The 16,863-nt window shown below is 32.6% G+C and overlaps 1 protein-coding gene across 11 annotated transcripts; it reads right to left on the reverse strand.

Moving 5' to 3' along the window:
* Window positions 1–40: 40 nt before the first annotated feature.
* On the reverse strand, window positions 41–11,309 carry LOC150031231 (pyrophosphate--fructose 6-phosphate 1-phosphotransferase subunit beta-like). 11 transcript variants are annotated; one of them, XM_090309149.1, is made up of 8 exons: window positions 10,831–11,289; window positions 10,044–10,112; window positions 7,209–7,291; window positions 6,826–7,118; window positions 6,588–6,693; window positions 6,360–6,423; window positions 5,940–6,028; window positions 41–5,058 (listed from the first exon to the last, which is right to left on the reverse strand). In XM_090309149.1, the coding sequence occupies exons 5-8, from the start codon at window positions 6,681–6,683 to the stop codon at window positions 4,969–4,971; spliced, it is 339 nt and encodes a 112-aa protein (XP_090165275.1). In that variant the 5' UTR covers window positions 6,684–6,693; window positions 6,826–7,118; window positions 7,209–7,291; window positions 10,044–10,112; window positions 10,831–11,289; the 3' UTR covers window positions 41–4,968. The 11 variants fall into 11 exon arrangements, 3 of the variants coding, with proteins under 3 accessions (XP_090165275.1, XP_090165277.1, XP_090165276.1); XM_090309151.1 differs by having other exon boundaries at window positions 42–5,072; window positions 10,831–11,287; XR_016526065.1 differs by lacking the exon at window positions 41–5,058 and adding an exon at window positions 10,312–10,435 and having other exon boundaries at window positions 5,223–6,028; window positions 10,044–10,219; window positions 10,831–11,309.
* Between the last annotated feature and the right edge of the window lie 5,554 nt (window positions 11,310–16,863).

Below are 16,863 nucleotides of genomic sequence, written 5' to 3' on the forward strand. Positions count from 1 at the left end.
CAACTATTCCAGGTAGTTGACCAAGTAAGAAATATAGAGGTTCTACAAGATGATAGTTAAGCTCAACAATCTCAAACCAGCTCAACTGAAGCTCGTTATGAAAATCATTGGAAGAACTTTCTAAGTCAATCCAATCATGAGGCAATCATTATGCCTCAGGGACCAATGACAAGAGCTAAAAAACTTGAAGAGGGATTAAACGCTTGCTTCCAAGTTAAATTTCCAGCCCATCACGAAGAGTTGCAACCCTTGAAGCTCCAAGAGTCACTTGGGCACCCAAAAGTCCTAATGAATCTGCAAAATTCAGATTCATCCCCGTGTTTAATGCTTGATGTATTAATTTATTTCAATGTATTTACATTTATTAAGGTTCAAGAGTTTTTGTTGAACCTAGTCAATTAAGTGAAAAATTGTGTCCTTTCAAGTTGTCTTTTCAATTAGTATAAATACCTATGTAGTTTGGTCATTGGAACACACTTGAGATTGAATGAAATTTCATTAGAGTTTTTGTCTCTCAAGCTTTATGCTTTTTCTTTGTATTTTTGTGTTTAAAATGCATGTATTAGAACTTTCAATCTAGTTTGATCAATTAGATTGTGGAGAGTTCGACTTCTTAAAGTTAGTAACAAGTTCTCCTTTCTTCTTGATCATCGACCAATCTTCCAAGCCAAATATGTTTAGCTTTCTTGGGGTTGCTTATTAAATAGTTAATCGGGGTTATTCTTATTATCGTCGTGGGCCCTCAATCACGTATGAGAACCCCTTTATTCTAGGTGAAACCCCACAATGATAATAAAAGTAACCCCAATTAACTATTTAGTAAGCAACCCCAAGAAAGCTAAACATATTTGGCTTGGAAGATTGATCGATGATCAACAAGAAAGGAAAACTTATTCCTAACTTCAAGAATTCGAACTCTCCACAATCTAATTGATCAAACTAGATTGAAAGTTCTAATACATGCATTTTAAACACAAAAATACAAAGAAAAAGCATAAAGCTTGAAAGACAAAACCTTTAATGAAATTCCATTCAATCTCAAGTGTGTTCCAATGACCAAACTACATAGGTATTTATACTGATGGAAAAGACAATTTGAAAAGACACAACTTTTCACCTAATTGACTAAGTTCAACAAAAACTCTTTGAGGACATACATGAACCTTAATAAATGTAAATACATTGAAATAAATTAATACATCAAGCATTAAACACGGGGATGAATCTGAATTTTGCAGATTCATTAGGACTTTTGGGTGCCCAAGTGACTCTTGGAGCTTCTAGGATTGCAACTCTTCGTGATGGGTTGGAAATTTAGCTTGGAAGCAAGTGTTTAATCCCTCTTCAAGTTTTTTAGCTCTTGACATTGGTCCTTGAGGCATAATGATTGCCTCATGATTGGATTGACTTGAAAAGTTCTTACAATGATTTTCACCACGAGCTTCAGTTGAGCTGGTTCGAGATTGTTGAACTTCACTTTCATCTTTTAGAACCTCAATATTGCTTACTTGGCCAACTCCTTATGATTGTCACTATTTGCTTATCAGAATGGAACTCTACGCTAGAGACTAAGTGTGGAATTTCTAATGGAAGGTCAGATAGAGTAAAAGGTGGAGATTCCTCCCTTGATCTTCCTATTGCCTTAGAAAAAGAATCAAGTCTTGCCTTAAGCACCCAATGCGGAGTTATCTGTCGTATGGTAACCTTTCACCTGAGTTCAGAGCTCTTACTACAAGTCTATAAACAGTAACGATACCAAATAATTTATAAGTAGCAATGGAAATCCCCGAGTGAAAAACTACAATTATGGAAGAAATGAGGGCTCTTGAGAAAAACAATACTTGGGATCGTCTGTCTCTTCCTAAAGAGCATAAGACGGTTGGATGCAAATAGGGGTTCACCATAAAGTACAAGTCTGATGGGACGCTTGACAGTTATAAGGTCAGGCTAGTTGCTAAAGGATTTACTCAGACCTTTGGAATAGACTACTCTAAGACTTTTTCTCTGGTTGCAAAACTAAACACAGTTCGACATGGTTGTGAACAAAGACTGGCCTTTCCATCATCTAGATGTGAAAAATGCATTTCTCAATGGTGAGTTAAAAGAGGAAGTCTACATGAGTCCTCCAGGTTTTGAAGCTCAGTTTGATCACGAAGGGTGTAAGCTAAGAAAGTCATTATACAGATTAAAATAGTCTCCAAAAGCGTGGTTCGACAGGTTTACTACCTTCGTTTCTCAAGGTTATACTCAGGGACACTCTGATCACACTCTGCTTACAAAAAGGTCAGTGTCAGGAAAGAGTGTCGTTCTCATTGTATACGTGGATGATATTGTGTTATCCCGATGATACTACAGAGATTGACAGACTGAAAAAGAAAATGGCTAAGGAGTTTGAGATTAAAGACCTCGGAAGATTCAAGTACTTTCTTGGGACGAAAGTAGCACGATTAAAAGAGGGAATTTCAGTCTCTCAACAGAAATACACACTTGACTTGATAAAAGAAACAAGTATAACTGGATGCAAAGTTGATAACCCCGTAGAAGTCAATACCAAGCTTGGCGACTCTATTAACTTTCCTGTTAATAAAGAAAGATATCAAATGTTTAGTAGGGAAACTAATTTACCTATCCCATACTAGACCAGACATATCCTACGTCGTCAGTGTGGTAAGCCAGTTTATGCAAGCACTATGAAGAGCATATGAAGGTTGTTGAACGCATCCTAAGATATTTACAAACTACTCCCAGTAAGGGTTAGATGTTCAAGAAAACTGACAAACGAGGTATCTCACTTATACTGACACTGACTGGACAGGCTCTATTGTAGACAAAAAGTCACATTTGGGTACTGTACCTTTTTGTGGGGAAATCTTGTCACTTGGAGAAGTAAGAAACAAATGGTGGTTGTTAGAAGCAGTGTTGAAGCAGAATACATGGCTATAAGTCTGGGAATATGTGAAGAAATCTGGTTAAAGAAAGTTTTGTCAAACTTGTGTCGGGATTGTGATCATCTGATGAAGCTCTACTGTGACAACAAAACTGCAATAAGTATAGCAAATAATCTGGTTCAAGATGATAGAACCAAACACGTTGAAATCGATAGACACTTCATCAAAGAAAGATTGGACAATGACAGTATCTACATTCAATACATCTCTTTCGGTCAACAGGTCACAGACATCTTCATAGACAAAAGGACTTAACAGACAGAGTTTTGATTTTTGTGTCAGCAAGTTAGGTCTTATTAACATCTATGCCCCAATTTGAGAGAGAGTGTTGAAAATAAAAAAGGACTTTACTTTTGAACCCTAAGGGCATTTTAGTAGTTTCATCTTGCCCTAGTCTGTATTAGGGTTTCCTACATCTCTATTTATATTTGTGCCCTGTTCTGTATGAAACATAGAAAATAATAATAAAAAGAGTGATTGTATCGTGGTTTTTTCTCCCTGTTCTAGGATTTTTCACGTAAAATGTTGTGTTCTTCTCTTCTCTTTGTTTCATCAAATAGGAACCTTCCCCTCTTGTATCAAACACTTTATTCATTCTAATAAAATATTCATAATCTTGATTCTTGGAGAGAATTCTCCTTTTATCTCCTTTAGGAGACATCAATTTGGTACCAGAGCATCCGTGGGCCAATATTGACTGCCGCCAGTGGAACTCCAAGAAACTCTTAGTGACCTCGATCACAAGAGGAAGCTTTGTGAGTTGTCCTCATTGTCGAACAACTAACATCTAATTAGGGGGAACCCTTGAAATTCCAAGAAAGAAAGAAGAAACCGAAGATTTATCAAGATTTTGCAAGAATTGACTATTATCGATCAAAGAAGACGTCCAAGAAAAAAAAAATCAGCAGTTGGTATAGGCAAGAAAATAAAATTTACTTCCAAAAACAAAGTTGGAATTTTGACTCAAGTGGTTCAAAAGAAGAATTCCAACATACTAATTTTGTCCATGCTCGATTTTCTCAAAGCACCTATCATTATCCACATTGGAAATTTAATTCTAGTGATTCTAGTGACTCCAATGATGTTTCTAAGGCAATTTGGGGTGGGATAAGAAGGCAACAATATCGAAAAAGGTCCAAAGATCCAATCAAACCCATGTTTCAAGATATCAACGTAAAGATTGGGAGTTAGATGAATTAAAGAATTATCAAGAATCATCAAGAATCGATTTTTACAGCCCAAGAAAAATGTTCAAGACACAATATTACTCTTTTGGTTATGAAACACGATCACGAAAGGTTGATTCAAGAGAATCAATGGATGAGTCCTATACCCATCATGAGATTAAAACATATTAAAGAATCCAACAAAATGACTATTTAGATCTTGTAGCAGATATAAAGAAAACAATAAAATAAATCCAACGTTCGTTGGGGAAAATGAATCAACATATTGATCAACTATCAATTCATTTGCAAGAGTTCAAGAATGGATGAGAGCTCCAGCAGTGTAACCCAAAGCATAGCAATAAGTTGAATCAAAGTTCGTGGGTAATGGAAGTCTAGATACTTGGTATTCCCTAATTATCAAATATGAATTTAAAAGATCTTAATGCATTTACCAACATGCATGTTTTTCAGATCTCAACTGACTTGCCTACTACCCAAGTGCTAAATAATGTGTTATCACTAAATTATTAAACAAGAGCGTATAAGTAAAACAGCAAAAGTTCAAGCACGAATAGAATAAGTACCGAAAGAAATGTGACTGCCACTTGAATTGGCCACCCATTATATGCACCTTCTTGCCTTCTCTTTTCCAACTCAGTTACATGGAAAGACATGTATAAAACAAAAAGAAAAAACAATTACCTGGACATTTCCGTGTGGATCTCTTTCAAGCAACAATTGTTCTTGGATTGCTTGTGGAAAAAATCCAAAAAGGTGATGAGATTGAGTAGTAAGTTTCTTTTTCCATAACCTATCCTCATCTATAATATTTCTTTTTCCATAACCTATCCTCATCTATAATATTTCTTTTTCCATAACCTATCCTCATCTATAATATCATGGGCAAGAATTTCATTGAGTTCCGAAATAAGTTGTTGCACCTGTAGAAAGTGAGCTATATATGATATCAGTTCAAGAATGACATATTGATCCCAAGAATCTTGGGTTTAGTGGATAGTGAGCATACAACCAAAAGAAATAAACACAATTAGTTACAATAACAAAAGAAATACCTCCAGAATGAAGTCAATCAAACCCTCAGGAATAAGTACAACACCATAATTAATAACCAAGTTCAAAACATTTACTAATTACATCGATAATGTAGTCTGTAACGTTTTTCAAGGTAAGCTTCTTAGCCGCAACCTGCAAAACACATTGTAAATTCGATGTACCCTATAAACTAAAGCTCTATTAATATATGAGTCAACATTCAAAACAAATTATTTTTTGTCTGGAAATTTTGTCGCCTGCATACATTCAAAACCAATAAATCTCTATGAGTCAACTACAACTAGGTGGTAGAGAACAAATTTTTCAAAGCTGACAAAAAAAGGCATCCGATATCACTTAGGCAATTGAATATGATATGGGATGTCAATCCTTAGTTCCATTACACCATATTAAAAGTTTCAACCTAATTCCATGAATCTTTTGTTTATCACAAATTTTTATCTTTACCCTAAGTTTTGTTTGATATTTACCATTCTATGTAAAAATGCAAGAAGATGAAATTCTGAAACAGGATATATTAACTGACTCAACAATTTCAATTTTCATGTTTACATGAGAGTATCTGTTGCAGAGATTATTAGTTATTACTGAGACAAAATCTAGTTCTCAAAGGGAATAAACAACCCTAGGGTTGCATGTGGAGGTAAATGCCCTTCTTGACAAAGATTTCTATCTGGTAAAGCATGTGGAGATAAATGTCCTCCTTGACAAAGGTTTCTATCTTAAGTAGTTTAAATAAAGCAGCTACCTTTTCTCCAATAATAATAATATTTGGATGAGTTTGCAAAGCACACTCTAGTGTGATGTGAGAAGCAGCACGACCCATAAGTCGTCCAACTGTGGATATATGTACACTGTTAATGCAATATGATAATAAACTTGAAACTTGAGTGCGAAAAAAAAGGTATCAACATCACAACAATAAAAAAGTACAATTTCACATTAGGTTAATAAAATTGAGTAGCCGTGAAGTGCTCTGTTTTTTACAGATGAGGCAACAAGATGGGCTTTATTATTGATATTATCTACTTATTTATAAATATATATTTTAAAAAAAGTGGACATATCTGAACTTGAAATACTGGTAATGTCAATATTTCAGTTGTTATGAACATGTCAGCACATCAGAACTATTTTTAGTTTCAATTTCATTAAGTAAAATGCTTACAGTGGTAATATTTTCCTGTAGATCGAGCATCAACCATCACATTACCAATCATTTCTGAATATATCTGCATAAACATCAGAAGAGCCTATTAAGCGTCTCATCTCATGAATACGACATTCCATTTTTTCCTTGAATTCTTGAAGAAACTACTTCAACTTTGCAACAGTCACCAAAGTTGAGTCCAAACGAAATATGAATTCTAAAGCAGTTACAAAGAGAAATGAGTACCTTGCAAGCAGAATCAAATCCAAAACTTGTGGGGACCTCTTTGGATTTGAGATCACCATCAATAGTTTTTGGGCAACCAATCACTCGGGTCTTCATATTCTTACTCCTAATTTGAAAACAATCGAAAGAAGGGGAATATAGATAACAGAGTCTTGCACACAAAAAAAAAAAAAAAAAAAACAGGAGCGTTTAAGTAAAACAGGAAAAGTTCATAATGGATTTGGCATATTTTCAAAACCTGATAACATAATGGATTTCTGATTTTCTCTTGCTTAAACAACCATACTAATGATGGTCTATGAATCCTTGAAGAATGCATATCCCACTCACTTTCAGTCACCAATTAGAACAATATTCTTTCGACTTCTGAACTGTAGGAAGTGTGGCAACTAGCATCAGCAACAGACCTACAAAACCCATATATATTCACCATTTGTGTGACCATAAATGGGTCATGGTATCCACATAGTAAGCCACTTTTGCTGACAAGAATATACTGGAACATGCTAAACCATCTTCTCATCAACAAGTCTGGCAAAGGGGTATTCATGTGGTGAGTACATAGACAACAGATATATACCAAAAAGAGGATACAAGAAAGAAGAAACAAAAGTGTGTTACCTATCATCATGTAATGAACTTACATATAGTAACAACAAAACAGCAGACTAACAAGAAGAAAGATCTGAGTCATTGGAGCTTTCCTGTCCAAGTAGAAACAGTAAATCAACTGGATCAGATGGAAAAAATGATACAAGTTCTCTAATGCCAGTGAAATCATTTCCAAAGATGACATCCACCGGAGAACTGAGCATTAGATACACTCTCCATTTCATCTTTTCATATAGAAATGAGCCTAGACATCTAAAAGAGAAACTCAAACAACAAGCAGATAGAAGTGTGTTTGCAAAATCTATGGTCCTGATGTCAGGATTTTGGAGCAAAATCGAATGAAAAGTTTCAAATACCCCCAAAACAAGTTCCTCTTCAGTTACATTGATAGTTGCTAAAAGCCAAGGTAGTGTGTTGTACATACATCAAGAGCACAATTTTTCATTTCTTTGGTGATAGAGTTGTCCATGACAGTATTGACTTGACTATATATATAGAACTCCTTGAGAAGGTATAAAGAATGTAAAAGTTGACCTGGTTGTGTTTCGAATGTACTAAGACGAAAATAAAACTACATGTTCTAATACTTCTTGAATTGATGTTGCTAGATGTGGCACCCTATGAGATGGAGACTTCATCATCGTGACCAGGATTGCACGGGTTGTTGCAAATGTGTCTGGATGTATGCCCATCTCCCCAGTCACATTCTTACGGAGCATACTCGTCAAAATAAGAACTAGTTCTTCAATACGAGATACAACCACTACTCCAGGACACTGAGAAATGCATTTCAAAATGAGACCAAGTGTTTGGCTGTGAATTGGATGGAAAGGAACTTCAGCAACATGACCCAACACTAGAATTAGTGTTGCAAATCCGACCGCAAGCCTTTGATTGAAGGGCAATTCAGCTCTTGAAAGAAGATCAAGGGCCTGAAGACGCAAGCCCTTGTTAAGGGATCCTTACCTTCAGCAATGTGCAACTCATTTCATTATCCTAGAATTCGAAGTTTCTGGCATATGAACTATTTTGAAAAAAGAATGTGTAGTTTTCATGTATTTAACAGCACAAAAATAGCTAGATATCTATGACCTTGACTAGTTTTCATGTATTTACCAACACAAAAATAGCTAGATATCTACGACCTTACTTGAACAGGAACTATTTTATAGGTTGTACATATGTGTCCTTGAATTCTAAAAAAAATCGCTAGATGTCTTTATCTCTGACAGATTATGCTTGTTCAAGAATTTTCAAGACTACGATTAGGATTTGTTTCATAGGTTGTACATCTGTGTCCTTTCGATCTAAAAAAATAGCTAGATATCTTTATCCCTGACAGATTATGCTTGTTCAGAATTTTCAGGACTACGATTGCTCACCTGAAAATCGTAATATCTCAAATACATAATCCACTATATTTTCTTCAACCAATAGTTGGTTTGGCTTGATGGAAGTGCCCTCTGAGGACAGATAACTAATTATTAGCTCCACAGTGTTAAGTTGGAGATCTTAGTCTGACGAAAGCAGAGGACCTTTGATAGAAACTTAAGAGTTGATATGCCATTGCAAAATTTTAGTCATTCAGGGCAGCGTTTGTTAATTTATTGGAAAAGAAGTCGATTAAAATCTTTGGATAAGTGATCTTATCTTGTTTACGGGATTGACTAATCATAATTTAGAAACTTAGAGTTGAGCTAAGAAGTCGGGTAGATGAAAAGTCATCTGGGTATATCTTTTGGGGGTAGAATATCGAATTAAAACCTATAACCATACTGTAGATGCGCAGCTATGTGGTTGAGCTGAATTTTGTAAAATGGTTCTTCAAGTCTGGAAAAAACTTGCACATGAACAAAATGTTTTGAGTTGCATTTTCTTTTAGCTTTTGCTTTCTTTCTTTAATATCCTGGCAAGCAACTTTGTTGGTGGAATGGCATATCCTAAGTCCGAGCTCAAATAGGTCGATTTATCTTGTTGCTTTGGAATTTCAAATTTTTTATTCATTTTGGGCCACTACTCTAATTGGGATTTAAGTAGTGAATAAACTTAATTTCTACTCCTTCCATAGAGTGTTTGAAAATTTTCTGTTATCGGCCTTGCCACAAGATGGTCATGGATCTTTCTATGGGGTTTTCATATTTTAGTTCATTTTATGCTGTTCTTGTACTGATAAAATTAATTTCTTTTGGGGCTGCTTAGTTATGATAAGCAGAGAGATTTATAATTTTTAATAAAGCTATGAGTTTACTACATTTAGAAAGGACTAATGCAGCTTTATTGTGTTTCAGGTTGGGCCTTGTTGCAACCATTAAGGTATGCAGTTTTCCATCCATTATGACATAATACCACGAGTATCCATTTCTTGTATTTTCTCAAAGCATTCAAGTTATTTGTCAGTATAGAATGATCATGTAGTATTCTCAAGGTTGGAAATAATTATGTTGCATAGCTTTTTTTTTAAACATTTATTCTAGTAGTGATGCACAATGAATGAATGAACATGAATAGTTAGATACAAATCAATACACATCAGATAAAAGAAGATGAGTAAACAAATCAATACATCATTTTCAGTTTTCCATCCATTATGACATAGCTTTTCATAGCTTTTTTTTAAAACATTTATTCTGGCAGTTGTCAGTATACAAATCAATACACATCAGATAAAAGAAGATGAGAAATGACAAACTGGGCTTCATTTGTACGCAAATGCAAACATTCAAAAATATCACCCAAACTCATGCACCACCAGCTACAAATTATAAACCAGAAAGAAGATTTAGCCATCATGTTCGGTCTAGGAAACACAAAAAAAAAAAAGTGGTTTTGAAGAAGTTGACAAACCTACATAGTTCAATCGGACATCATCATTTTGAGTCTTCATGAGCGCCTCCAGAGATAGAAACAGAAGTTCTGGGCAAAATGCAGAGAGAATATCATTTTCAGTGCTATGGTTAGATGCATATTGAATTGTGGTCAATTTATATAGAACAAAGAGGATCTCTCCCCGTATCTCCTTGCTGCATATGAAGAGTAATTCAGAACTTGTCATAAAAAATGCATATGCGCAGTACAAAATAATTTGCTTCTTTCGAATTATTCAGTTTATCACCTTGGTAATTCAAGGCCTGGCACGAGATTTGACACGAGGCCATCGTTGTTCTTAATTTGGCCATGGAAATTTGTTGTCCGATAGTTTAAAGCTGTACAGATTTCTGAAGAAGCTGTACAGAAATCTGAAGAGTTTGATATTAGGTAATGTTTGTTTCCTTTGGTTGTTGTAGCATTATGAATTTATTGCTGTAACTTTCCTTTTCATTGTCATTTGTTTGGCTGGTTCGTTAAGTGTCCACTAAACTCTGAGAAAGTGGTCTGGCAGTAGTAGCCAATTTTTTACTCCTCCCCGAAATTTTTAAAAAAAAAAAAAAAGTAAAAAACAAAACGAAGAAAAAACATGTGTAATTGGTTTCCTGCCTGTTGAAGTGAAATCAGTCTCTTATTAACACTACAGGCAGACCTAAGCATTCTATAACAATGAAGCTAAAAGGAACAAATGGAAAAAGAAAAAAAATCACACTCCTTTGACAACGAAATACGCACGAATCTAGAACAGTAGAACAAACAAGATTACCATATTATACACCTGACGGCGGCTCCAAGACAACGCGCCAGAAGAAAGCCGATCCGAAACTCTGGCGATAAAGTCGTCGCAAAGAGATCCATCACCGTTAACTTCAGTAACATCGACGAACAAGATCAGTGACTTGGCGAGCAATGGCGTCATCGTCGAAGGAGCAGAGTGCGGCGACGAAGGGAGCGACAATGAAATGAGAATGGAAAGTGAGGAAGGTCTGGCCCTGTAACGGCGACGAAGGGAGCGACAATGGGAGAGAGGGGATCGGAGTAGGGTTTCAAAATTTTGGAGGAAGTACAACGTCTGAGGAGTAGGGTTTCAAAATTTTGGCCCGTTGAGTTTTGCTAATAAATAACAAACACTCTCCAGCTGGAAATTATTTTTTAAATATTTATTTATTTTTATCAAATTTATTGTCACTTTTATCAGCTTTTTTACTTTTTATTTTTTTGTTAGGAGAAAGCAGAGATTCAAATGGGGCTTGTCTGTGTTTTTATAGGAAGGAGAGAGAAAGAAAGAGAGGTGGTTTCTGGGGTTTGCTGCTGCAGGGAATGAGTAAGGGAAGAAAAAGGCAAAGATGGAGGATTATTATTCAACTAGGGATTCTTTTTAAATTATTTATTTAAATTTTGGAAACTTCAACTTATACTTATATGTATTTGTTTTTTTTATTTATTAATAATAATAAAGTATTTTTAATCCTTTCAAAATCACTCTTACGTTACTTTTACTATTAAGAGGCGGATGAGACCATAAGATTATAATTAACTATCTCTTGTTACAGTAAATACTATTTCAAAATAACTATCTCTTATTGGCAGCTAAAAGTAAAATAGTAGTTGTGAAAATATTAAAGATGAACTAAATAAATGAAGGTCTAATGATCCAATGATCGATATTACATCATTTCATCTATCGATTTTGTCCAACATTCTGAAGAATTTCTACTCATTGATATATTTTAAGGAAAAATACATATTTCTTTCCTCAATTTTGAAATAGTTTCAAAATGTTACATTTTTAGTCCTCAAGTTTTGAGTTTAGTTTTGAAATCCCTAACTAGGTTTCAAAATGTTACAATTTTACCACTGAGATTTAAGTTTTGTTTCGATTTGGTCTCTATATTTCAAGACTTATACTTTTAACCTCAATTTTTCATTAAATGCTCATTTTTAGTTATTGACATTAATGTCTATTAATTAATTTAAAATAATTATGAAGTGAATTTAAAATTTAATACAGATAAAGATAGTAAAACTTAACTAATTTTAATTCTTTATATTCTTTTAAATTAAGTAATAAACATTAACACCAAATACAAAAAGTAAGTAGCTCGTAAAAAATCGAGGTTAAAAATGTAAATCGCTCCCGCTCTCGCTCTCCAATTCTTTCTTCGATCGCGCAGCTCTCTTCTCAGAATCTCGTTTTCTCCTGTTTTCTCTCTCCCACTTACTCGCTCCCGCTCGCCCTTGATAAAAATTTCCAATTTCCAATTTATTATATATTTGTCTTGTCTAAGTAATAAACATTAGTTAATAGTATATATATGATCATTAATTTGATAATATTATTTATATTGACATTTAAAAAAAATATATTATATTAAACTTATTGCTTATGTGACAGTAAAAATAATGAAAACAAACTTTCGGAAGACAAGAAGAAACTTTAATTGGATTTAAGGTGCTTTTTATTCCCTCCATTAACCTCATATTAACTATTTCACTCATATTTAGCTTCGTTGTTGAAATTTTAGTAATTTAATTAATTTTTAAGTGTGTAAAATTTAAAAATAAGTCATTTGAGAAAAAAATTAGAGTGTTTGACAATCACTCAAAATAGCTTTTTAAATCCTTTCAAAATATATATTAAACAATTTCTTTTATTAAAAAATATATTTTAAATAAAAATGACTTTTCTGGAAAATATTCTTTTATTTGGTTAATCAAAGCATCTCTAATTTGTGTAATAGATATTTATATTATTTTTTAAAAAAAAATATATCTTTGGTCCATAAGTTTTAAGTTTAGTATTTATTTGGTTCCAAAGTTTAGAGATGTTACACTTTTCATTCTTGATTTTTTAGTTTGATTTGAATTTAATCCCAAATATTACAATTCTACCATCTAGGTTTGAGTTTTATTTCAATTTAGTTACTATGTTTTAAGATTTACAATTTTAATATCAATTTTTTTACAAATGATTCGCTTTCAATCTTTAGTATTAATGTATATGAATTAATTTACAATTATACTTTATAATTATTTTAAATAAAATAATAGATATTCACATCAAAAATTAAAAGTGAGTATTTAGTAAAAATTTTAGGTTAAAATTTAAATTTCGAAACATTATGACCATATTGGGGAAAAAAAGAACTCAACTTGAAAGTGTAACCTAGAAACTAAATGAAAAGTAGAGCCAAATTTAAAAACAAAATAAAATAATTTTTTTTCTCTTATTTATTTATTTATAGTAATATCTTGTAAGAAGGTGAAAAAAGAGAGAGAAAAGAGGAAAGCTTATTGAGGTGGCTGCAAAATTGAAGATAATTCTTAGAAACTGACTGCGGGCAGCACCATCTAGCCGGTCAGTGATCGTAATGCAAACAGCAGAAATTTGACCGTTATGTTTGAAAATATGTCAAGTCAACAATCTTGTTCTTACTAGTCATTCTCCTTCATCTCCCAATTTTATTTTATTTTATTTTATTTTTGGAAGGTATTGTAATTAATTAAAGTGTGGAGTGGGGAATCGAACCTCAGACTTCGAGATCGATAGTACAAGCACTATGTCAACGCTCTTGTTGATTTCACAATTTTATTTTATCTTTTTCTATTTCAAATAAATAAAAGAAATTCCATTTTGATTGGTATGATAATTAAGAACATGTTTGGTAGATAATCTGAATTTTTTTTTATGTTTATAGATTTTCTGAATTTAGCAAATTTGTGTTTAACAGACAATCTGAATTTTGATTCTGAAAAAAGTTTTTGGATATTGTGATCCAAATAATGCAAATTGTAAAAAATAACATTTTTATGTTTTCGTTGTATCTAAGTTTTGAATTTTGAATTTTAAAGTATTAGAATTATATTAAATAAATATAAAAACACTTAGGGTGTATTTGGGGTGAAGATTATCCTAAGACTATAATACCACCCCTTGTTACAATAGATACTATTTTGTATTCCTTAATTAGGGTGTATTTGGGGTGTATTTGGGGTGAAGATTATCCTAAGATTATCCTAAGACTATAATACCACCCCTTTCAACACTATTTCAAAATCATCATTTGCTACCGTTTTTACTATTTTACCTTCATCATTTTTTTATTCATTGCTACAGTGTTTACTATTTCCTTCTCAAACTAAAATAGTTTACCCCCCAAACACATACTATTATAACCAAAACTAAAATAATTTATACCCCAAACACAAACTATTATAATCAAACTATAATAACCAATTAATTGCTCCAAACGCCCCCTTAGAACTTTAGTATGTCATGTCATAAACCCAATTTCTTTTTTGAAAAATAGAATATGTATTATGTAATGTATTATAATATTATTTAATTATAGAAAAAATAATATAAAAAATGCTAATAAATAAATCAAGAAGGAGTTGTTTGGCTCACTGCGTTGAGTTCATGTCTATAGTTTAAATGTCTCTAAAGTTTGTATGTCTGTGGAGTTCATATGTATGCGATGCTGAGTTAATATCTAAAGGATATCTGGTGCAGTTTTTTAATACATAAATAATCTGTTTGTATGATAATCATTTTTGTTTGAAATTTTTTTATTCACACACGCATGCACGCATTTTTTTTTTTTTTTGTTTAACCATACATATATTGTTGGAAGTTTTAGGATATGAGATTTAGGGTTTACTTTTGGACAATGCATGAGCAATCATTTTACAAAATTATGCATGTGACGTCTAGTTGAATAATTTTTTTTAGCACTTTTGATATTCTTTTTAAAATAAAAACACTCGTGTGTCTAACAGAATTTTCTCAAAAGTTTTATACATACAAGTTTGTTTGAATTTTTACATGATAAAAGTGATTTTATTAATGTTAAATTCCTATAAAGAACGACTATAAAAATACTATGAACTAATTAAAAATCAGGAATTCAACGTTCTGCATAACTTACGTACTTTTGTGTCAACAAAGGTGTTTTTATTGACAATTTTTTGTGTCAACTTAAATATAAACATTTAATCATGTTTTATATGTATTTTTAAATCAATAGTTACTTTGAAATTTAAATTAAGGTTTTATTCATGGTTTTATGTCACAAGCGTCAACAAAACAAAAAATCGTGTGTCAACAAAGCTCAAATTTGTAGTAGTAATAATTTAAAACAATGGTCAAGAGTTGGTGGAGTGACTGCCATAGGAGGTCATTGGAGTTGGCCCTCAATAGTGGTAATTGGATGTTGCCAGAGTTGGCTGCAGGTGGTAGTTGCCAAAGTGACTTTCGGAGGTGGTCGCTGGAGTTGGGTGTCAAAGGTGGTCACTGAAGTTGGTCGTTGAAGGTGGTCGCCAGAGTTGAACAATGAGACATCAGTAGTGACGAGAACTAAGTGTACTATTGGTAGACATGGTATAAAATGTCGGTGACATACAATGTTAGCCTCCCAAACAATGAATTGAGTTCATATCTCAACTCATCTCATCTCACCTCTCCACCCCAAACACTCTTTTATTATCAACTAATATTTAATGGATAGCTATTAAATGATTATTTAAATTAGAATCCAATTTCTATAGGTTAGATGTTCAATCTTGCCACTACAATACAATACTTTTTATCTTTATTCGATAGTGATTTTGTTGAGTTGTCATGACCAACCAATATGCATTACCTTTGACTTATATAAAGTAGGTTAAAATACCTTTTCAAACAGAAAAAAAAAAAAAAACATAGGTTAAAATATCATATTGATTTTTATACTCTGTATTCGGTTTCATTTGATTTAATTTTAATCTATTTAATTTTCATTAATCTTGAGTTTAGTATTTCAAATGTTATTTTTTAAATTATGAATGGTTGAATAATAATAATAATTTTCGAATAAGAAAATACACTATGCAATTTTGATTTATTTAGGTAATAGGTAATAGGTAAGGTATCAATTTTTGGATTTGTTTCTTATATGCGGGTCTTAGCAAAAAAGGATTAAGTTATTTCGGTAAATACATTCAACCAACTCCAATCCTTTTACCCATTAACATATTTTCAATGGAATGTTAATATGGATATTTTTTTCTTAGTGAATAGAGGTTAAAATTTGACATTTAAAAGTACATAAATCAAAATTAATTTTGGAGCCAAAGTTTGGGCTTTGAATGTCGATCAAGTTAAGCTTGGAAATGATGAACCCAACAAATCTCCACGTAAAAAATTGTATTTTTGTAATTTTTATTAAACTTTACTGAGGAGAGAGATGTTAAGAAGAAAATTAAAAAAAAAATAAAAAGTTACTATTTTAAAAGGGAAAACGATTTGAAAGAGGTATAGAGTTGAATTGCATGAGGCTACAAACAGAGTAAAAATTCTGACCCGATTCTGTTTCTTCTCTGTACTAACTCCATAACTGCTCAAAAGTTGGATTAGGTTCATTTTTTTTTACAAAGAAATAAAGATAAATTATTAATTATTTGGTTTTGATTCTCTTTGATTCCTTCTAATTGTATGATTTCATTGCAGATTTTCTTACAGGAAAGCCTGCTGCTACTCTTGAAATGTTCCCTTCTTGGCCAGTAAGGTTTCAACAAACCCCAACATTGGTAAAACTCTTTAATACCCATCTCATAAAATTTAAAAAAATTAACTCATTTTCTTGTTTTTGAATTGTCAGAGAGTACAGATTCTATGAACAATACTCTCATTAGCAAAATAGAATTGGAAATGGAAAGTGAATCACCAATGAGTAGAAGAAGAGGATGTTCTTCAAATCAAGAATTGTTATTTGATCAAAATCATCATCATCATCTTCTTCAACTTCTTCATCTTCAATCA

This window comes from Benincasa hispida, unplaced genomic scaffold (assembly GCF_027475165.1).
Source record: "Benincasa hispida cultivar pf3 unplaced genomic scaffold, pf3_genome.v1.1 HicScf1373, whole genome shotgun sequence".
In the NCBI taxonomy this organism is placed as follows: Eukaryota; Viridiplantae; Streptophyta; class Magnoliopsida; order Cucurbitales; family Cucurbitaceae; genus Benincasa; species Benincasa hispida.

Bases quoted from the DNA above. Each gene is read 5' to 3' on its own strand.
- LOC150031231 (XM_090309149.1), bottom strand. From the start codon at position 6,683: ATGAAGACCCGAGTGATTGGTTGCCCAAAAACTATTGATGGTGATCTC. The intron at 6,029-6,359 runs GTAAGCATTTTA...ATATATCCACAG, and splicing joins TACAGGAAAATATTACCACT to TTGGACGACTTATGGGTCGT. The intron at 5,059-5,939 runs GTAGCTGCTTTA...CACTTTCTACAG, and splicing joins TTATTATTATTGGAGAAAAG to GTGCAACAACTTATTTCGGA.